This window comes from Polypterus senegalus, chromosome 12, assembly GCF_016835505.1.
Source record: "Polypterus senegalus isolate Bchr_013 chromosome 12, ASM1683550v1, whole genome shotgun sequence".
In the NCBI taxonomy this organism is placed as follows: Eukaryota; Metazoa; Chordata; class Cladistia; order Polypteriformes; family Polypteridae; genus Polypterus; species Polypterus senegalus.
Genome location: NC_053165.1, coordinates 146,487,185 through 146,511,546, shown reverse-complemented (window position 1 = coordinate 146,511,546; position 24,362 = coordinate 146,487,185). Strand labels below are relative to the sequence as shown.

Sequence of the window (24,362 nt, the reverse complement as noted above, 5' to 3'; positions counted from 1 at the left end):
ACTTGAAGCGGCTTGTCAATTAACATAGACAGGCCTAAGGCAGCTCCTTGCAGCCCTGAACAGAAAAGGTTTCCATACAAAAATGGATGGATTGCCTGAAGGAAGTAGATAAAAAGCTGGAATATCTCCTCCCTGCTTTTGCACTTAACTGGTCACTTGAAAGAATCTGCTATTCATCTTACTTATCTATGACAAAGGCAATGTAAAATAAAGATTTCTTACTTTTCTGGAGTTTTGATAGTTGAGCTCTGCATAGTAAATGAACATACCTGTGTTTTCTTCAAAATGTGAAATTAATGTCATTTTTCGTCATTTCTGTTTATGTGGCACTTTACTCTACAGTAACTTACAAGCCATAAGTTTTTGGTTTTTTTTTTTGTTAACAGTTAAACAAGCAAGATTGAATATCCCAGTCAGAGTTGACCAGGGAAAGCGGTGAACCAGCAGCTGTGTAATTTTACACATTCCATACCTAAGACCACTTTGGAGCCAAAATGCCTAATATTTTGCTTTACTGTGGAATGTATTTTTAGCTTTCACTTACAAAGTGCTTAGTTCACCACTTTTAGCTTACAACACATATTTCAAAGACACCTCCTGCTGTTTCAGATATCTTTCCTTTAACTCTTGACTTCTGTGCATTACAGTGTTTTTTTTTTTATTCAGTAAGAAGCCTGCATTTAAATGTGTTAACAGTCAGTCAGCCTGTCGTACATGGTGCCTTTGAGCAGAAGAATAGTGCCAAGCCTGGTGAAAACTTTATGTAACAAAAAATAAAAAGTTTATGTAACAAAATGATGATCTTCTCCTTGTCATTGTATAGAGCCTTTCACTTTGAGCAATACTAGAAAAGCTTAGGAAAAATGGTCAGCAATAGAAAGCCTGTTTTATAGTCTTGGGACACTTGAAAGAGCAATCAGGTAGCTATATATTTTGTATATACAGTATGTTTCTATACACATAGATATGCAGTGTGTGTGTGTGTATATTTTTTTTTAATTGTATATTTCTCAGAATTTAATCGCCCTCAAAATACTCTGAGTACACTTGTCCCACTGCTTTTCCATTGTTCAAAACTGTTCTGAAAGTCTTGCAAAGTGATAGCCTTCAGTGCCTCCATCGTATGCTTCTTGACCTCCTCTACATCCTGAAAACACTTTCCTTTAAGGAAAATTCTTCAAATTGCAGGGTACAAGGTCTGGGGAATCGGTTTGGGAGGTTGCGGTGATGGGAAACCATTGTCATCCTGTTTATCGTGAGAAACTGCTGCACACTCTATGTTGTGCGGGCAGGAGCATTGTGATTCAAAAGCCACTCACCTGATCGCCACAATTTGGGTTGTTTTCTCTGTACTGCATCATACAATCGCTTGAGCACTTCAGGAACACAGCATGGCCAAATGATACAGAGAGCAGTCTATTACACTCCGAACGAACACCCATCCAGAAAACAATTCTCATTATTTTTGGGCCCCTCATATATATATATATATATATATATATATATATATATATATATATATATATATATATATATATATATATATATATATACTGCTCAAAAGAATTAAAGGAACACTTTTTAATCAGAGTATAGCATAAAGTCAATGAAACTTATGGGATATTAATCTGGTCAGTTAAGCAGCAGAGGGGTTGTTAATCAGTTTCAGCTGCTGTGGTGTTAATGAAATTAACAACAGATGCACTAGAGGGGCAACAATGAGATGACCCCAAAACAGGAATGGTTTAACAGGTGGAGGCCACTGACATTTTTCCCTCCTCATCTTTTCTGACTGTTTCTTCACTAGTTTTGCATTTGGCTACAGTCAGTGTCACTACTGGTAGCATGAGGCGATACCTGGACCCTACAGAGGTTGCACAGGTAGTCCAACTTCTCCAGGATTGCACATCAATACGTGTCCTTGCCAGAAGGTTTGCTGTGTCTCCCTGCACAGTTTCAAGGGCATGGAGGAGATTCTAGGAGACGAGCAGTTACTCTAGGAGAGCTGGAGAGGGCCATAGAAGGTCCATAACCCATCAGCAGGACCAGTATCTGCTCCTTTGGGCAAGGAGGAACAGGATGAGCACTGCCAGAGCCCTACAAAATGACCTCCAGCAGGCCACTGGTGTGAATGTCTCTGACCAAACAACCAGAAAGACTTCATGAGGGTGACCCAAGGGCCCCATGTCCTGTAATGGGCCCTGAGCTCACTGCCCAGCAGCATGCAGCTCGATTGGCATTCGCCATAGAATACCAGAATTGGCAGATGCACCACTGGTGCCCTGTGCTTTTTACAGATGAGAGCAGGTTCACCCTGAGCACGTGACAGAAGTGAAAGGGTCTGGAGAAGCCATGGAGAACATTATGCTGCCTGTAACATCATTCAGCATGAGCAGTTTGGTGGTGGGTTAATGATTGTCTGGGGAGGCATATCCATGGAGGGTCACACAGACCGCCACAGGCTTGACAAAGGCACCTTGGCTGCCATTAGGTATCAGGATGAAATCCTTGGACCCATTGTCAGACCCTATGCTGGTACAGTGGCTCCTGGTGCACGACAATTCCTGGCCTCATGTGGTTAGAGTATGCAGGCAGTTCCTGGAGGATGAAGGAATTGATACCATTGACTGGCCACCACACTTTCCTGACCTAAATCCAATAGAACACCTTTGGGACATTGTTTTGGTCCATCCAATGCCACCAGGTTGCACCTCAGACTGTCCAGGAGCTCAGTGATGCCCTGGTCCAGATCTGGGAGGAGATCCCCACAACACCATCTGTCATCTCATTAGAAGCATGCACCGATGTTGTCAGGCATGTATACAAGAACACAGGGGCCATACAAAGTGCTGCGTACAATTTGGAGTTGCTGCAATTAAATTTTGGCAAAATGGACTAGCCTGCCACATCATTTTTTCACTCTGATTTTTGGGGCGTCTTTGAATTCAGGGCTCTGTAGGTTGATCATTTTCATTTCCATCAAACGATGTGGCATCCTTTCGTTCCTAACACATTACCCAGTCTATATCAGTATAGATATCCAGGAGGATTTCTTTTTCCCATTAAAATCTGATGTGTTTTCAAAGTGTTCCTTTAATTTTTTGAGCAGTATATATATATATATATATATATATATATATATATATATATATATATATATATTTATATATATATTTATATATATATATTTATATATATATTTATATATTTATATATTTATATATATATTTATATATATATTTATATATTTATATATTTATATATATTTATATATTTATATATTTATATACTGTATATAAATATAGGTATGCTGCTTGACATCCACGCTATGTTCTGTGAAAAAGGGCATTATGTGGTTTGGACATGGTGTAAAAACTGTTATATATAGTACTTAGCAAAGCTATATGGGAATAATGTAGCATTCCTGTTTTGACTAAATACAGAGAGATAATGCGACAATGTTTTAGAGATGCATAATACATTAGATTGAGTGCTGTAAGTAGGGAAACTTCATATTAAAATAATGAAATTATGTACAGTACAGTACTAGCAACACAATTGCTTTGTATACAAGAGACATGAGATACACTTGTTGTGTATGGAAAGCTGTTTCATGTAATATGCCTGGTTATGCCCTGTTACTGATCAAGATTTATGAATTCTGTTATAACCTTATAGGATCTTGGATATTTCTATAATGGACATTATGTAGCACATAGCTATATGATATATATGTGTGTCTGTGTATATATGTATGTACATAGCTAAAAACTATTGATAGCAAGATAGGAGTATTTTCTTGGGGTAGACCATTGTAGCTGATGATATGCAGAGTGCCATATCCTATGGGTCCATTGAGAGGTAATAAGTCTGATCTTGGAGCCTCACACTTTAGGGCAATGAGTGCACTGGAAAGATGATCCCGAGGAAATAGCTACTACCGATGCTGCTTTCTTTCGTGATAAGTACAGTATTTTCATGTCTCCTGTTTTTTTTTGTTTTTTTTTAATCAAAATCAGGGTGCACCAGCCAATCTTGCACACAGGTGCCCGTTTTTTATTTTGGAGGGAGAGGAGAGGGGTGGGCGGTGGTCCTTCTGCTTTAGGTACTCTATGATGTGATCTTTATAGCATTTTGTTTTTTGGTTGCATGTGAGATTTTACATGGCATGTGGGAAGTGTCCATCCTTATTATGTGACCTGTCCATCTTAGCTGTGCCTTCTGGATTAGGACCTTAATGCTGACTTTGTCTGTCCTGCCAAACACTGCCAAGGTTTGTTACCCTACCCTGCCATTTGATCCCCATGATTGACCACCAGTACCTCCAATGGAAACGTTCAAGCTGTTTCACATGCTTTCTTTAGTGTGTCTAGGACTTACAGTTATAAGGAAGACTTTTAGTATGACTGCTTTGTACACTTTGATCTTCATAGCGAGCTTGATGGTTTGGTTGTCCAGAATGTATGTGTACAGATAACCAAGTGACTGACTGACTTTTATGATGCATCCCTCTATTTCTTTGTCAATTATCCTGTCTTCTGAGATGGTACTTCCAAGTTATGTAAAGTAATATGTGGTTTTTAGCTTAGTACAGTTTAATGGTGATCTTTGCTAGAATTACATCAGTGCCTGGTGAAACTTGGTAAAGAGCCTCTGTCTTGCTAGTACTGATGGTGAGGCCAAGTAGCTGGGGTGCACCAGCAAATTTCTCGACAGTGAGCTGTAGGTCATCCTCAGTATGCGTTACCAGGACATAGTCTTCTGCAAAGAGAGCTTCCAAAATCGATTGCCAGTGAGTCTTGTATTTTGAGTCTGGTAAGGTTGAAGAGAGCCATTCCATGTGTACCTCAAGTAGAAGTATTATAACAAACTAAAAATCTACTGTATAGCAAAACACATCACAATACAGCCAAATGTTTTCCTTCAGCACAAATTTAAAGGAAAGAATTCAGAGCTTTGGATTTATATAGCAACTTTCACAGTAAAAGCTAGTACAAAATGCTTCAAGGTAACTAATCTTTATATAGCATCTTTACTAGCATACACCCTAAGCAATTTGCACAGTTGTCAGTCTGACAAATCTTTTTATGACGCCTTTCATTGAGCAGCTTAGCAAAATCCCCTTGTTGAAAGAGAGTAATTATACATAAATATGTATTTCTTATTTCACAGTGTACTTTTCCACTGTAGTACCCTTAAATAAGGATTCACATTTCACCCCAACGTGCTTTGCCTTTTTCACCATTCCAATGAGAACTTCCTCAAAGCTCTTTAGTTCATCTCAAGGTAGTTGACACAGGTCACTCCAGCAATGTTTATTTTGTAACAAACCTTTTACACATAGTATCTGAATTATATAGTATCTTTTGTACTTAAACGTCATGTTACATCAACAGGGGGGAAAAAAAATTCCCAGCATATGCAGTGGCATTAAATTATGTGACATGACCAGTAATGTGAGTGGCGCGTGTCAAAGGAAACCACTATGTAAAGGTTGGGAGGACAGGACCAGCGACATGATAGATGTAGGCTACTTTTTCCATTATTAGTCCCAGATTGGTTGCTGTCTCGCCTGTATCAGGGCAGGTCCTGACTGTGGCTTGAAACGTTTCCAAGGGATTCCTTGAAGGTCACACAAGCCATCAGTGGCTGAGCTGGGATTAAGTCTGGGTTGAGAAGGAAGAGTTCACGGTGTGTACACAGCCTGGACAGGTTTATAAATACCAGTCTAATTCGTTTACAATTGCTGTCTAAAGCAGATGTTGGAAATTTGTATCTAATTGGGGTTGGTGTGGGGGTGGTAAATAATAAATGCCTTCACAAGCATAAAAGCTAAAACTGAAAAAATCAAGTAGAAAACGCAACTGAGCCGAGGCATTTGGGCTGACCTGGGACCTCTTGGCTGAGGCAACTGGTGCACCAGGTGTCTAGTTTTCACGAACTCTTGGCCTTTCTCGTGGACTCTTGGCAGACAGACAAATTAGAGATCCTGCCAGTGAGGCGGTTGCTGTGCTGTGTGACTGCAGGAACTCAGTTCCTGTATACCTGTCTCACGCTGTTATCCGGAGATGGTATGGCAAGGAAATTTTACCAGGAAATGAGTCCTACTAGGAGGACCTCTTAATTTAAAAGCAGGACACCAAAGTACAGAAATAAGCCAAGAACAGACGGCATCTCTCTACGTCGTGTTTGCATGCCATGTCTTGGCCCAATGTGGGTTAAGGGCTTTTCAAAGTAAACATAATCCTCTGTCTGCAGGCTAAACCCTTCACAGACAGACAGGCCTGCCTCTCCAGGACACTGCCTCATTACTTGAGTTTGTGTATTTAGGGACAAGTGTCTAAGGAACAAGAAAGATGGGAAAGTCAGAGACTGGTATGAAATTTATATTTCATATTTACAAAAGAAAAACTAGTCATTTCACATCAATTGCTGTATAAAAAGGAAGCAATGGACTTTATTATCTCCTTGTTTATCAGACAGTGGATGCATGTTGGAGAAATATGCAGTTTCACTGTACGTATGTGCAACAGTACTACTAAGTGACAGCACTTTACAGGAGGAGGTGTTTGAGCGTGACAGTGTTATGAAGGCATCTGGTCTGTCATGGAACTTGCTGGGGTTCAACTAGATTGCAGCACACTCTTTTTTGGTGGATAAAAACTATATACAGTGGGTGTTTTAATGATTTAAAGTAATGAGCTCAGGTTTGACAATTATATTTCAACATAACGTGTGGAAATTAAAAACTACTTGAATGTAAAGTAAGGATGGTGTGCATAACTTTTTACTTTCATGAACAGTGACTACTTGATTTACTTAAGCACCAGTAGGATGAAGGTTAATATAGAGAATTGACGAATCCTGACCAGTAGTCACAAAATTAAGGACAACAGTCTAGACAAGGAACAGTGGACACCAGCAAGTTAGGTGTTGCAGCCCAAACTTGAAAGGAAGCAATTGGTGCTCACTGCTTAATACGATGGAAGCTTTCATCTTAACTATGTATTAAGCTGGTTCATCGTTGTCACATGTGACAAGAAGTCACTTTATTCTAAGTTGTTATGCCTCTACTCCTGTGAATTGCAAGTAAATGTGTGCAGGTACTTGACAAAATCCAAAGATGGGCTGTTAGCCTGTTTGGAATCTGCAGACTAATATGCTGTATGTTTGCAACAAATCGACACCCCACACAGAGTGGGTTCCTGCCTTGTACATGTTGCTGCTGGAGTAGGGTTTAGCTCAGATTTAAATATGTGTGCTAAAAAAAAAAAAGTATGATGGATGTGGTGCCTCTGTAGTAGGTGCTATATAAAAATATAAACTTCTTGGAAGTTTTTACTTACATCCATATTTTATTTCCTTTTACTGAATCTTCTTGTGTGTTGCACAAGCGTTTTTTTTTTTCTCAAATGTAAAAGCGTTGTTTCTCAAAAAAATTACTTCTACTAGTTGAGGTACAATGTCCGCCCACCTGCCAGCACCAACCAACCTCGTCCAAAGTTCTATTAGCCCTGACACTTACATATATATATATGTATGTATATATGTATGTGTATGTGTGTGTGTGTGTGCATTGTTCCTTTTCAAATAAAGGATACATTACGGAAAAAAAATTAAACTTTGTAGGTGTTGGTGACAAACTCATGTGAATGTATGGCTGCCTGTGTACATTTTTAACAAAGTGGCCACATTGTGGTGTCATCTGACAGGTCACCAGGGTAGACAATGTGGGTTACCTCGTATACAATTCAGTTCACTTCTCTCCACCGCTGACAGCATGTCTGTCTGAGGGGAAGGGAAAGGGGGCGGGGGTGTGAGAGTGTGGGGTGGGGGTGGGTAAATAAATAAATAAATCCTCCCATCCCCAGCTGACTCACTTTGTCAGGCTGAGCTGAGGATTAACCCTTCACGTGTCACTTGGGGAAATGGGAACAACTGAGAGCATTGACCGGGCCGCTGTCGAGCCAAACATGAGCCATTTCCAGTGTAATAGGATTCTCTCTGGAGAAGAAAAGAATATTGTGCAGCTGTGACACCTTGCTGTATGTTTTAACTGTGTTTTTTGGCTTGTTCTAATCAACAGGAGCAATTCCTCCCCCTTACTGATGAAGATTATCTTCACTTTTAAACAGTTAGATTCTTACATGATACATACATTGTGTGTGTTACATAAAAAATGTGTGAATGGATGTACTTTATTGGTATGTTTATATTTTTAGAGCTTATGGATATTTTAAAAAACATGTAGAAAATCTGATAGACCTTCTCATTCTTTTAAATCTTTTAATTATTTTAAATTTACACAATGGGGAAACCACCATGCAGTATTCAGTGAAAATAGGCAGGTTTAAAAATAATCAAGTGGTATTTCTCCTGCTTTTGAATTGTCTTGTAATATTGCTTGCTGTGAAGATCACTATATAAATTTATTGAAAGACCCTAATGGTTAGTCATTAGACACTAAAGCATGAAGTTGCAGTCCCAAGAAAAAGTGACTGGATTGTACCTCCCAGTGATGAGTGTACAAGAATGTTATGTTTAGACACCATACATAACCTGGGATGATATTCATTGTGGAAGGCTTGATATGAAAGTTTGTTCACTTACCAAGAATGTCATAGCATGAAGTTTTATATTGTTACTCATGTCGCTGGACCACAAATGACATGCTGCTGGATTGGACCCCAACTGCTGGCTCCTTTTTTTGAGCCTGGGATAGAGATTTAACCTGCCTTTTGGTCACGTGGTTGAAATATGGACGCGATTATTTATATATATATATATATATATATATATATATATATATACATTCACAATATATGTACTGTATATAATATACTTACAGAAATATACATTTATAATGCCTCATTCTGGCTGCTCTTTTTCTTTTGTCAGGTCAGAGGTTTTTTTCTTTGTCATTCAAGTATTAAGTTTGTTTAAAAAGATAAATTCCCCAGTTATGACAAATAAAGTACCATCTGTCTTTTTTATAGTGTCTATCATATTTATCTATATGCACATATTCATATTGTACCTCCAACTACTTTGGAAAAGCATCTAAAAAAACAGTTGTTCATTCTCCATACATTTCACTGTGTAAAATGTTCACTAATTTACACTGCGTAATACACTATAGTTGCTAAGGTGTTGGAATAAAACCCACATGCTGCCAGTTGTTATGCAAGTTGTGAATTATTTATCTACCTTTGGTATACTATTTATTATTATTATCTAAATTTATTTTTCTTTGCTTATAACTAATACTGCAACATGTCGTAAAGCACTTTGAGCCACATCCTTTGTATGAAAATATGCTATTAAAATAAGTGGTGATGGTGCAGCGTCCCCTACTTGACCCCCCTGTGTAGCCCTTACAATACCATTTTACCTACCATTCCTCAAGGTGTGAAAATAGGGACCAAACTATTCATGTAAAGCTCATTGGAGTAATGTTGACTGTTAAGATACTACATAAAATAAAAGGGATGCAGAGTACTCCTGGTGTATACCTGAATAAGAGGCAAGTGATCTTATTTCAAAACAATTATACCTGGCCTTTTGATTTGCAATTTACTTTGGATAATCAGCAAATCAAATATATGTAAATTTCCAGTATGTAAAAGAGCGCTTTCTGAGCAGTGCTTCAATTTGAGAACAGCATTGCTGCTAGCGATTCAAGCAAGGAGTGTCTTCTAGCTATTCAATTATTTTGGGGTAATTATTCATAATGACATCTCTGAAGCTACCCCGTTATAGTCCTTCCCAAATCTCACCTTCTAAACCAGAGGGGCACAGTCTGTAGTGATCGCTCCGTATCTGTTGCGCTCGTTTTCAGATCTAAGATAAGAGCGCTGTAATCATTTTTAGTGCTTTAATAAGGGCGCCTTCATTTCCTCACGGAGGCTCTGTATCCCTGCTGGACTTGATCCTTTTCATTTGTGTCCCGAGCGCCTGTCAGTCTTTAATATGGAGGACACGGCGACGGTGGGATTGAGCTTTAATCTCCTCCTGTACTAATGTCAGCAGAATCCGGCAGATCTGAGATTTTTTTTTTTTCCGTCGCTTAGGCTATGGAAGACTCGACCTCACCAGAGAGCTTTAGGGGTGGCGGCGGCGGGCTTCGTTGTTCTCTAGCGGCCCTAGGCCTCTGTGCACCCCTGGGACGAAGGAGGCAGCGCGTCATTCGACTGCCTAGCGTTTTAATAGGATGACGCACCTCTGTTTTCGGTGGCAGCTGCTGTCGCTTTTAAACAACTTTGTGTCAGCACGAAATTTATTCTGTTCGTGAAAAGTGTCAACCTGTGGCGCATTGCCGATAATCCATAACCTTCGATTTGTGTGAGTCTTGGATTGGCATTGCAGGATAACCACAGTTGGCAGAGGACGTCGCGTTCGTAAATATAATAAAGACATTTATCCATTTCACTATACGTGCACTTTTATTTTATTAAAAATAATCCTAGTTTATTCGTTTTGCGTAATGCTTTAAATGCAAGTGGGTTAATCTGAGACACAAATTGCAGGGGTTACATTTTGTTGACTTAAGTTTCCAGTTCACGTAAAAGTGTGCGAAATGAGACTCAGCCAGATGGGAAGTCGCTCCAGGTACTTCAACCACTGTGTCGCCCGCCACAAGTGCTCTAATTCAATTAAAACAAAAACAAAAGATTAACCCGCTCAGGATCGGGCCATGTGCGGAGGGGGTAAAGGGGGAGGTTTGGAGAAACTGGTTCAATACGTAAAGCTGCGTAGCTTTCTAAACTCCAGAACCCCCTCGAGCTCGTGCGTGTCGGGTTTCTATTTCATAGTACTCGGGGATAAGCCGAAATAAGCGATCCTCCCCCGCCTGTCTGCCAAAATGGTCCAGCCCTCATTTGCATAGGTTCCCTTTGAGTAGATCCATGTGTGCAGAACACACTTCTCAAGGAATTAGTCTTTTTTGAGCTTGGCCGGTGTGGATGTATGTCTTGGGAAAAGGAAGCGCGCTGTTGCTGTGTTGTGAAGTGAACCGCTAAAGTCAAAAACACAAACATGTATTGCGCGTACCCGGTGCCCGGGGTGGGCAGCAACTCGCTGATGTACTACTACAACGGCAAGACCGTAAGTGCGACCCCCAAGTGTCTTTACTGATTCTTCTCTTGTGTATTTAGTTCTTTGTCTTGTAAATATTTTAAACATCTTTTAACTTGAAGTATTCATTCAGAACTGTTTCACTGAAGACATCTCCTCTAGAAAAGAGACTGTTTTGTAGTGTATTTTTTATTTAACCGTCGCGTGTCTTTGGTGTTTTAGCTGTTTGGACGTTGTTTGTTAAAGTTTACATTTTAAAAATAGATTGTTTTTTCTCTGTTTGCTATACTGGTTTTAGTAGGCAAAGTAAAATAACTATTTGCATGGCAGTAAGTTAATATTTTGTTTGCCAATCGTTTTTCATATTTTGAAAATTTACCAATAATTGAACAAAATGGCAAGTCATATGACAGGATTTTGCCAGTTATGGGAAATTAAAAAAAAAAAATCAAGTTGGGCGTTTTTGTAGCCGAATTTATTTGTGAAATTTTAAGAGTTTGGTATTTATTAGTTTATGGTAGTTTTGCATGAATTCGTAATACTGTTAAAATAATTTGAAAAAACAAGTTGGTTCTTGATCTCCGTTTAGAGCTTGTCGGGTTGGCTGCCGCTCGCACATCGGCCTGAAGTTCGCTCTTTGTTTTGCTTGTGTTTTGGTTAAATTCTGCGAAAACGTCACAGCGCTGGTGGCGATATAGCGGGTCGCAGGCTCACTTTGACCAACTTTTGGCTGCGGTTCGCTGGGTGTTCCTCGGTCAGTTTTGCATTTTGTAAACTTTTGTAATTTCTCTGCGATTCTTCCTCACACCTCATCGGTCATTTTTATACATGTGCCACCCTTGCTTTTTCTTGTGTTGCAAAGAAAATTGCAAAGCCTTTTGGTTGTGCCTTTTGACAATTCTAAATATGTTGCATCCCATGTGGCAGTGACTCCCAATTATTTTATTTTCATCGGGGAACAATTGCAGTAATAGGGGGAAAAGTCAAACTCTCCTTAGTTTAAAAAATAACAAGCATAAGTCTGGGAATGATTAAGGAAACAGTCAGCCTGTTAAGGTTAGGATTTCCTGTTTGGAATTTAGGGTCCAAACTATGACTTTACTGTTATTCCATCTGTTTCTCATCAAATTGGCATTCTTGACCCTACGGGGAGGCTAATCTTATTCCTTAGCCATGTTAGTAATAGTCTCTTTGATATCAGTTTCTTCTGGAAGGAAAGAAAGAAAAAGGGGAGGAAAAAAAGCAAGCAGGATAAAAAAAAATCACTTGAGCTAGCACATCACCCTTGGCTCATGCTCCTTCATAGGAAGTGATCCACAGAAAGATCTGCACTCCTTAACTCTGTGAACCCCTCTGTCAGGTGCGAGCGGGGAAAGTAAATGGGGCAGTGTCATCTTTATGCCAGCTTAACGCCATCTAGAGATGGGCAACAATTTAAAACTTTTAGAAGAAGCCCTTGAAAATGTGTTTAAGTATTGAAAAATAAGGTTTCACATAAAATGGTGCTGATGGCGAACATCCATACCCTTGCCTCTTAGCTGCAGGCTTTAAAACTGGCTTTTTTGATAGATAGTAATGGAGAAATAAAGAGTGTTGTCCTCTTGGTGGTAAATAATTATTTGTCTTTAACAGTTATATTTCGGCTGATACATTGTCACTGTTTAAAAATTCAGATCCATAATAAATGTATTTGCAATACAATGTACATCAGTTGCTGGTGGATTTGAAGTGCTTACTTATTTATTAAGACAATGCATGTGTACATTAGAAATCACCTTTATCTGCATATTGATATAGTGCACATTTATTAATATACACAAATTAGGTTGTGTATACACATTTCTATACTGTATTTTATGTGCAATATGTGTACATATATACAGTACATAGTGCACATACTTGATGAAGGCTGCACAGCTAAAAAGGTGTCTCATACCATCTTTTCCGTATAAGAATTTTTACCTTTTTAAGCATACATAATTTCAGTATCTCTGTATTTTGTGTGTGTGTGTATATATGTATGTATATATGTAGACACAGTAAATAAAGTGTGAGTCTATAATATTAAAAAAAGTGTTTGTATACTGACGCGGAGAAGCTTTCTCGAGGGTAATTATAAAGTCTAATGAAAGAGTATCTTGTTAACTTGAATACTTCAATAAAATTGAATTGTCCCTTTGAAAGGTGATATTTTTGCTTTGATATCAGCCTGTAGGTGCTGAAATGTTTGATGTTGATACAGTATACCCATGTGAAATTATTTGAAAGATATAAAATTTGTGATGAAAATCTGACTTTATTTTCCTATATGTGTTTTCTTTTGGTCTTAGCACATGCCCCATTACATTTTTCTTTGTTCCTTCTGCACTGAAGAAAAGACTTTGATCCCCCCTGCCTTTTTTTTTTTTTTAAGTGAAGTATTTCCAGGCTTACATTAGAAGGAGTTGAAAGCTTCAGAGAAGCACAGGCAGAAAATTGATAACATGTGCCTAGTGGAGGTTAAAGGTGAAGTTTATGATCCAAAGCAGTTAGTAAATACACGATGAATTGTGTTTGAGATCTAAGTTGAAGAATTAGCATAGCACAATTGTCATTTGTAAATTCTTAACAACCTTAATTTAGTTTCATGAAATATTCATTGACTGTCTTATCGTTAGACCCAACAATAGGGGTTTCCTCTGCTATCTTGTCTAACACCTGCTGATAGGTGTTTATCAGCTTTCTAAGATTTTTTGCAAACTGCGAAATCGTACATCTTTCTTTGTTTGTATTAGAGTGATATATCTGAGAAACACAAAGGAGGTTATTAAATCTTTCTGTGGCTGTTGACTTTTCTGAGTGCCTGTGGCAATATTTATTAGGATATTAAGTAATCGTTTTCTACAGTTTGGACTGCAAAATTATAATCATTCCATTAATCAAAAAAGTAGCGGTAAATTTATAATTTTATTTCGACTTTTTGGGTGAGGCTTTAAAAGGCAGAGATTTTGTGTTGTATTTTTACATTATCTTTGAGTTAAGTAGTTTTATATAGTATACTGCACTGATGTGTTCTTGTGGAAAAAAAAAAAAGTGAAAATTAATTGCTCTGCTCAGAAATCAATTTGTTTGCACTGACATAGCACTAAACATTTCTTTTTCATTTTTACATGTGTATGGATTATATATACACATTTGTGTGTTGTTATACCATATGTTTATGTATATTGTTAGCTTGTGTTTGTGTAAGATACATTGTACAATGTATAATATATGTATATGTATAATTATATAATATATATATATATGTATAATTATATAATATATATTTATATATAATTATATAGATATATATGTATATATATATTATAATTTCTCTGTGGTTGTGTGTACGCAAGTTCGTTAAGTGTATTTATTTGAATTCTTTTCCATTTCATCGCTAATAGAAGTAGTGGTCAGACTAAACATAAAGATTGCTGTAAACGTGAGCATGCCTAACTTCGCTCTTTCTGTCTACCCTACCGCTAGTGTTTGCCAATAAGCTCAATAAAATTAAAGTGATTATTTGTTGCATCGATATGAAAGTTACGCAAGACCGAACTGGTTTCTTTAAGTGACCAGTAAGGGATATGAAAGATAACATGTCTTATCAGGAATCAACAGGACTTAAAAGCTCTGTTGTGTTTCAGCTTAGTGTCAGTTGCCCTTATAATTATGTTAGATTTTTTTCCCTTCCCTGATGCCTTGGGCACAAAGTGATTCACTTAGACAAAAATAATGGTTTGTCGAAACAGGATATTTTGTTGTCATGTACAATCAGACACTTGTAGCTGCTCCAGTTAGGCTTGTGTTTTGTAAATATTTTTTTTCCAGAGAGCAAATGTGCTGATGGTTTCAAACTTCGGCTTTGTTTTGTGTTTTCCATTTTGTTTAGATCAAATACAGATGTTGCTGCAGAGGTCACAGAAAACAGATCTGAGCACTGCTCTTTGTACTGGTCTGCTTGCCTGCATGCTTGGGTTGCACTTGTTTTTCTTCATGAAGTTTTAATTTAGAAGGACAGACATACAAAGATGTAGATTTAGATTGTTCTACTTTGATTCCATATCCTCGTTTTGTCATACATGAACAAAATGCAAGCAACAACATGTACAGATCTAATAAAGAACGATTAGTTGTGCAGAATGTCATGTCTCCCGACAGATTTCCTTTTCACTTGGTATTTGCTTTATTTTGTAAAAAGTGGCTTGCTTTGTGGTGTAGCTGATGATTACGAGACTGGAATGTATTTAGTTTTTCAAGTAAAAATGCATTAGAACTTTTAGCAACACAGGCAACGCATTTGTAAATGGTGACTCAGTCTGACTCTTCATTATCTGTAGTGTTTTATTCCACTTTTTATCGCCAAAAAGATTCTGGCTGATCCATTTTTTGTTTGAATTGTTGAATTTGCTCATGCTGTGTTTGATTCGTCCATGACTAATATTTTAAACAGGGTCACTAAACATTGCTAGCTTCGAATATGGTTTTTGTGAATAGAGGTGGTTATGGTTTTAAGTATTTACATTCACAAAGTGCTGTGGGGGTCAGTCATTCTACCTCCTGAGACCAGTGTTATTTTGAAGACTCCATTATTATTTGGTCTTTGACCAGTTATCTGCAATGTGGGGGTGGGAGGGGGGGGGATTGCGGAGCTCAGTTAAAGTTCTCTAGTGCCATATGCTGTCTTGCACGGGTCGGGGAAATGTAACTATATCATTTGAGTACCGAGACTATGGAATGAGCGACATTGTACACAGATGAGTAGTTAGTGAGTGTGTGTCTGTTTCCAGAGAGTGTTCCTGCTTAACTTCATAGGGCTTGGCTGTCATTCTGCTGAGCCAAGCTCCCCTGCCAGGCAGGCTTGTTGTCTGTGTTGTAGTTTATTGATGTTTCAAAGCGAAGGTTATGTTCATTTCCATGAGCACATCAAAGCAGCTGAGGAGGGATCAGGTGGGATACTGACTCTATCTCCGTCTCCTCTCATCCATCCATTTATTTTTGTACACACACAGTACATATTGCTCAATACAATTAAAGTATATTAAATAGTTTGTGTTTTATTTGTATTTCAAGATATACATGCCCTATTGTATAAAATGTTCAGGTCATGTGAAATTGTGCGTCCAGTTATCATACAGTATATAATTTTTATAAAAGTGCAGTTTTTTTATATTGGCTGCCAGTCTTTTTTGGTTATTGACTTCTGTCTTTTGGTCAGCATTAGGGGGGCATCAGTGTGTACAGTTGTTTACCCTGCTTTGCTTCTTGTGCTAAATTTCAAATTTCCAAGTCAGTAAAACAAAATTAATTAAATGGATTTTTATTTTCTTTAACACAGATATGGGTCTTTTTGATCTTGTCAACAAAGTGACTTTCTATGCAGCATGTTGCATTTTAATAAGAAACAGTATTTTCTACCGAATGTTCTAAAATAGACAAAACAAAAGTTTATCATATCATGTTAATAATTTTTTTCTGTATATCAGGCACTAAGGTGGCATATTACTTAGTGCTGCTTACTCTTAGCTTGGTCACTATGTACATTTTACCCATTCTCCCATTATTGGCCCGAGTTTCCTCTAGATGTGCGTTTCCTCTCGGGCCCCAAAATCTTCTGTTTTAAACTGATTGGCCAGTCCTGATTGGCATGTTATGATTGACTGTGCCCTGTAAGCAGCTGATGTCCCATCCAGGTTGTACCCATTACTGCTGATATGTAATAACACCCTCCTTTGTGCCTTTATTGGAATAAATGACTTCAAAAAACTAATATTAGTTTCACTGAAAGATATTGAACTACACGCATTGGAGGTCATTTCAAGCTTGCACAATATTGATTAATTTAAAATGGTGTAACTTTTTGAAATAAGTTTTTTTTTTTTTCTGAAATGTGAAAAAGTGAAACATTTTAAGTGGCAAAATACATAAGACCATCTTAGTAAGTAAATGAGTGTTTCATTAATTGATCGTTACAAACAGGCCTTTAACGTATATACACGCGCACAGACACTGGCCGTCATCTGCAGGTGATCAGATGACATAATAACTATGGTTTTAATTTGCACACTGGCCTGATTGTTGCTTGCTCGTTTTGTGGTGCTGGCATCTGGAGTTAATGAACTCTGAGACCACATCAGAAATTTGTTGCCACAGTAACTCTTTGATCCTTCAGATTAGGGCTGGCACAGGCGTAGCTACATAACATTACAGCTACACCAAGGTTTATTTAATTATTTTCAGATATTAATAGCTGTCTCTCTTGCACAGGACTTTTTAACTTGTTTTTCATATGAAAATATCCACTTACACCACAGAAATTATCTCTGTGATCTTTTGGATTTTTTTGTGCTTCAGATGCACACCCTGCAAGCATGTTCTTTATGCACCCCCTTTTTTTTCTCTCTCTGATTATACGTTTCTGTGTTAATCATAAAAAACATCTTGTAATGGTAATGCTTGTGAAAAATATTAAAAGTAAAGTTTTATAACAATGTCTGATTGTCCAGCCCTTTCCAGAGCCTGCAATTTTTCCTCTTCGAACACTTTTTTTTTTTTCTCTCAGAGACAAGTACTCACTGGTGGCCAAGCACTTCTCCCATAGTTTAGCGCTACCTAAAAATCTGAGGTGAGTGACACTTGAACAAGCTCAATGATTTCACCGAGTGCTCTTCTGGCGTTTTGTTTTATGCCGTCTGTGGCATTAACCTCTCAGTCCTTTATTGGGTACAGCATGCAATGCTGTTTTCTCTCATGTGGGCTGTCCCTTTTCATGTGTGGATTCTTGATATTTGGAAACAGCCCATTTACCCTTATAAATTCTGTATTCTCCCATTTTTTTATGTAAATTAGAAATTATATAAAATGATATCCTTATGCGCTTTGTACTTGTGAAGTTTTCAGTGACAGCAAACAGAGGCTTCTTTAATCACACAGTTTGAGACACAATACCCCGTTGTAAGAGCTGTGTTCTGAACGATTCTTACAATTCACTTTTGCCTGTCTGTGTTTTATTCGGTCAGAGCTGACAGTGATGGATTATCTATCAGCCTCAACATATGCCGCCTTTAGTTAATGTATTAGAAGTAGTTATTAAAGCTGATTTCAGAGGAATGTGTTTCGAAGGAGTAAGCAGAACCAAGCTCAAATTTGAGTTTCTGCCTCCGGTGCATCGATTTGCAATTGCAAGGGTCTGAGCTGTAATTCTTCTTGTTTTGGGTAGACATCCTGGCCATTTGAGCAACCTAAATTTAATAGAAGGACTTGAACTGAGGACTTTTTTACTTAACATTTTTATGTATAAATCTCTTTTGTTTATTTTTGCAGTAGGCAGTGTGGCTAAGGTGTTGGACTGCAAATGTCAAGTATAAGGGTACAGCTTTTAGGGCTGTCACTTGTCAAGTACATGGTGTATGTTATGGAAATTTTGAAATGGTTTTGATTAACATGCAGTATACCTGGGATATTGTGCGTAATGACAGCAGGTACTATCACACGGTCTAGTGTTCATTTCCTGACCTGGTGTTATTGGTGATCCTAAATTGTCATTAGTGTGTGCCCTGCAGTGGGCTGGCACCCTGCCCAGGGTCTGTTTCTGCTTTGCGCCCTGTGTTGGCTGGGATTGGCTCCGGCAGACCCCCGTGACCCTGTAGTTAGGATGTAGCGGTTGGATAATGGATGGACCCGTACTGAACCTTGGGATGATGTCTAGTGTGAAAGACCTTGTATGTTAGTACCCATTACTGATTTACTTTCTGACTCTACAGAGACTTGATTAGCTTTCTTATAGTGTAAAAATATGGGCATAAAATTACTGTACTTTTGAGTTCTTTATGAAACTGTGTGTAATTGTGGTGTCACTCCCAAACTAGTACTGACACACAGTGTAACCTTCAAAAAGTCTCATCATTTGCCAGTGCTTGATTTATGGAAATATTAAAATCTCTAATAACATCTTGAGATGGATTTTGATACTGTATGCATTCAGTAGCTGACAAGTTCAGCATCCATTTCCTCTACTTTCATATTTAGCATTACCATGATACCAGAATTTTTATATGCAATATTAATACCAGTGAAATTTTTGTGATACTTGATACCTGTTTGATACCCCAGCAAAAACAGATACCGCATTCAAACTGCTTTTTAATAAAGGTACCTTTAGTATTCAAGTGAGCAATACTGCGCCTTTTTCTGTAATAAAATATAAAATACAAGGATGGGCAAAAGTAGGTTTAAAGTTGTTGATATGAAAAAGAAAGATCAGACTATAAATATTACAGTAGCGTTGTTAACTCAAAAGAATGGCACAGTGCACTTAGGTACAGTCTCATAAGTGCTCAAATTGCCTGCCTTTCTTATTTACACATTCTTGTAGTCTACTTGCTGCACTCAAGCACACTTTTTAATAGTAAGAAGACAAATACTACAAATAAATAATACAATTAATAAAATACAATAATAAATGGTTTTGCTTATTACCTATTGTAAACCTACATTTGCCCATCCTGTATATTAATATAGTCACAACAGCTTTAAAATACTGGCATAACGTGAATTTCTTACCCAACTATCATTTTGAAGCCAAAACCTTGAAAACCCTTAAGAATTATCTGGATGCGATATTGGGAAAGCTTAGTTAGCTATTAGCTAAACAAACAAGCTTGATATAATGGTGGTCTCCCCGTGTTTGTCAAATTTCGTATGCATTGGCATTTATAAATATCAAAATACAATGCAAGGCTTGAATTTTAATGTGTGATAGATATGAGGATTCCACCCGTGTAATGATGGGGTTTTGTAGGGTCCTTGGTTGTTATAAAGAATATCATTACCATGAAATACCTGATTTACACACTGTAAACTGAAAAATACTTTTTAAATCATTAATTAAAATTCAAACATTATTGTATCTGTACTGTTTGATTAGTTGATCCCAAGATAATTTAAACAAGCTATTTAAAATTTTTGTAGTGTACTTTTAAAATGTAATTTGTCACAAATTCACTCAGTTATGTTTGTAACTTGTGCAATTGTAAATTATTAATTTGCATCATTATCTGGTTTAAAAAAAAAAATTACTGAATACTGAAGAGAGTTAATCAAATCAATTCTAACTTCATATGTCACAAACGCCTGGTGTTTTAATTGTCCAACTCTGTCCCTACTTTTTACTTTTATTTATTTATTTTTTTTTTAACATTCATCTAAACTTCAAGACTTTCCATGTGAAATCAGATTTACATTATTTCATTATTTCAGAACTCCTGTAAAACCGTCTTTGTTGTCCTGCTTTCAGAGTGTATTATATGAGTGATCAAGCTGGTGCTGCTTTGCCTGTTTACAAATCCAGAATTAGAAAATTAGCTTAACTGACGTTACCGTCAGTAAGTTAATCTTAATATTTAAAATATGTTACATGTGCTTTTACTAGGTTTGTAACATGGATATAAGTTTGCCTTCAAAAAGCAAATGAATGGTACAAATTTAGTGTTTACGTATTTGTATTTCTCAATAAAGTATGCTGTTTTGTCAGTCTCTGCAGTTATATATTTCTGTTAACACAGGACAAGTTACATTAATAGGGAGATGTGCTTTGAAGCATTGTAACCCCCAAATGAATTTTATTTTGGTAATACAGCTGAACCAGCTCACTTCATCACTGGTTTAGACAAACCAAAATAGCCACTTAAATTGAAAATTGTCTCAAGTTTTGACTTGATGCAACTGTTATTAGCATTACCAGTATGAAATTTCATCCCACAGTAGTCTAATATGTGTAAGTGATGATGCATGCGAGGTTCCCTGAACTTTATACATCATTTTGAAAATGAACACTACTTGGACAGACCTATGTTGACTTGCTATTGGACAATGAACTCAAAAGCTGTTCATTTAGGACACTGTTTTCAAAAGCTAATAATCTCACCACTTTTTTTTTTTTTTGATACAAGTTTGTGACACAACAAGTTAAACAATTACAACTCTCGTCTGATTGGCCACCTCATTGCACTGTCCAAACACACACAGGTATTTATCTTAAATGATATCTAAAAATGACAGTAGCAGAATTCTTTGTGAGTTTGCTTACTGATGCTTTTTAACTTAAAAAGCACAATTCCTGCAATTGTGCACTGAAATTTTAATGCCTTAAACATTTACAGACATGAATTCTGCTGTTTTTCCTCATGATTTTGTTGATTCAGTGCTGTATCATCAGCAGTGTGAACCAATTTTATAAGTAGTTTTTATTCAGGTATTATTGTGCCTTTCAAAGTAATCTGTCTACATGCAGTCATGCATGAGTTAAGTTCCAACTCTCACTTGGCAATACAATTGTGTTTACTTGGGGATTTCAAAGCATGATACATTTAAAAAAAAAAACAGTCAGTTGACTCTTGTTTACTACAAGCCTGAGTTGATAGTACAACATAACTGATTGATGAGTAGGAGTGTAACGATTCAAGTATTTTAATGTAATTAAAGCAAATGTTTTTGTGATTTAAGTAACTTCAGGTAAAATTTATTGTCAAAGTTCACTGTATACTTCTATTAGATCATGCTAAGTTGTTCCAAAATTTTATAATGGATTAAATATGAACTGAAAATCCTTAACTTAATGACATGATTTCCTAATTTAACAATTCAGTTAAACTTTTATTAGTGGTTTGTTTACCTAGCAATTTAGCCCACGTTTTGTTTTTAAAAATTAAATGTTTATGACCTTTTTATTTTAATTATATGGTAGTTTCTAAATTTGATAGTCTCTTGTTTTTATTGTATTTTTTTAATCTCTTGTCTCTCATTTATATTCTCATATTTAAGTGAATAAGTTAGGGTTACATTGAGTAAATTCAAAGAATGGAAATTGCTCATTGGCTGGCTGTCTGTCTTTTATGCAGATATAATGGATGTCAGGGGGCTGCGTGGTGTCATGCCACTGTGGAGGGCATAAGCCATGGTGTTCACGGTTTTATTAGCTCCTGAATCTAAATGGTTTCTCTCTGGAACCAACTTATTAAGGGAAAGGGGGTTGTGGGGCATATTATTCATGTCCGCCATGCAGCTTGAACAAAGTCTTTTTGTCACCCTTACATTTTATGGGTTTCTGCCTTTCACTGGCTCTTATTTGTTTGCCAGAGTAGGCATTGCACACACTAGTGATATTTTGCCGGCAGCGGGCTCAGATGGCCCCTTTAGGCTGGTGTGCTCTTGTCCAAACAAGCAGTCACTTATTAAAGCAAGCAAAGGGGCCCCCCTTGTGTCACTAGTAAACTGTCATATTTCACTGCATCTCGTATGGTATATATGACTGGCTCTGTCTTCAGTGCATTAAGCTCCAGGAAAAGGTAAATGTTTTTCCTTTTTAATATCTGGGCGGATAAACAGTTTATCCAGGAAGTTAGACCACCATGTTCTTTATGTGGAATATGGCCTACACCCAGTTTTCAGAACAAGGTAACATTAACAAGTTGACTGAAAGTTGAATCATGTGTTTTATAATTCCTCTTGTCTCCCCCCCGCCTAGGTGTATGCACCATCTCCAAATTCAGATGACTTCAACAGGGATTCTCCCACCTACCCATCTCCGAAGCCTTCTGGCAGCATGTTTGCAAGCACTTTTTTTGGTAAGTTCCAAAAAGAGAGAGAAGGAAAATAATCCTCTATTTTTATAGCTTGCAGTATTTTTTCCCTAGAATGAAGCTGCAATGTGTGTAGAATTTCAAACTTGTTAATTAGTTACCCACAACGATTTACATCTGCAACTGGAAAATTGAAATCATCTGCATCTGAGTGCAACTCTTAGTACAGTGTAATTGTAGATATGTTAGCAGATCAAGTTAGTGTCATGGCAAGGAAAATCTTTTAGGTAATTTGGGAGCTAGTACGCATGAGGAAAGGATGATGTAGTGCAGACCTGTGTACTGAATAAAATGCAAAATGTTATGGTCTCGCATTAAGTTTTTGCTGGAGTTTAATTTTAGAACATATAGACAAAAATTATTCTGTTTTATGACAGCGACTGGGTTGGCATAGGGTCAAAAGCAAAGAAAGAGGATGAAAAGCAGCACTGTCAGGAGGCACCAGCTGTATGTTTTTGTGACGAGTTAAGCAGTGGGTGCTCTTCATTTATTTTTTTTTTCTTTTATCTGAGGGACACCCTGATTTATTAATGTGAGACCAGGAACACACAACAGACATCCTTGAGGTGAAAAGGCAATTTTTACTTTCATTGCCAGTTCAATAAGGAAAACTGACAGGTATATAGAAGAGTCTTTTTGCCACTGTCGCAACAGAATAGGTTATTGAATTTTAGTATTTTTTTCATTTTATTTTGATTTATTTATTTTTACTGTGTTACAGACAAGAACCCTTTTTTCTTATTCTTGCCTTGATTTCTTACAATAAGAAGAGGGGTGAAAGAAATAGTCTTTAGCTTTGCTTTGGACATTTACTGAGGAGCTGCTTTTAAGTAAAGCTTCTTACGTCTGGGTCTGATAGCTGAAGTAGACTCCCTGTTCACAGAATTTTGCTTGTCTTAAAATAAGTGTCGGTGACAGCTCTGGTCCACTATGTATATTTCCTACTTTGCCATCATTCTCTTGTTGGGGCGCTAGTGGTGTTGTGTGTTTTTTTTTTTTTTGGAAGTGGAATGAAAACTGAGCAGAGGCAGGCTTCAGGGCTTGGGAACATACACAAGCAACTTTTTTTTTTTATATAATCAAACAAAAAAGCATAAATGAAAGAAATGTGTTTTTTACCCTTATCCCCAAGTTGTTTTGGTAAAAGGCACCATGGCCCTACAGACTCAGTCTTTTTCCAAGGACTTGGTGTTTTTTTTTTTTTTTTTTCAGACTGCCTGGAATTTTTGCTCTTCTGTTCACATAAATCAGATTGCACTGAAGGTCTTTGTAATTAGCAGAGGGGAGCGTTGTGTTTTCTCAGCTGTGCTCGGGACTTGGCTTATATTTCACTAATAAAAAGCAGGATTTTCTGTTCTCTGGTGGGGAATGAAAACTTGGTTACCTTTCTTCAACTTTTTATTTTATTATTTAATAGCAGTTGCCCCCACATTTGGAGTAAAACTCAATTATGTGTTCTGGTTAAAGACTGAAAGAAATTACATCACCTAGTACGTCCTTTTTTTTTTTGGATGCTCCTCATGTTTAGTAAATTGGTTCTGAATGTATTTTATATTTTCAAAACATTAACCTTCAGTTGTGATTGGATATTGACATATAGGGAACAAGAACAGTGGACAAGGCTGTTTA

At 37.3% G+C, this 24,362-nt stretch overlaps 1 protein-coding gene across 5 annotated transcripts in view; it reads left to right on the top strand.

Annotated features, from left to right (window-relative positions):
- Nucleotides 1–24,362, top strand: part of tcf12 (transcription factor 12) — a 285,014-nt gene that overhangs the window by 223,293 nt on the left and 37,359 nt on the right. For 4 of the 5 annotated variants that reach the window (XM_039770242.1, XM_039770241.1, XM_039770243.1 and 1 more), the window contains one exon: nt 22,619–22,718. In XM_039770242.1, the coding sequence (XP_039626176.1) occupies nt 22,619–22,718 (100 nt within the window). Of the gene's footprint in view, nt 1–10,923; nt 11,104–22,618; nt 22,719–24,362 lie in introns of those variants that run through there. The other variant, XM_039770245.1, reaches the window with a different exon arrangement.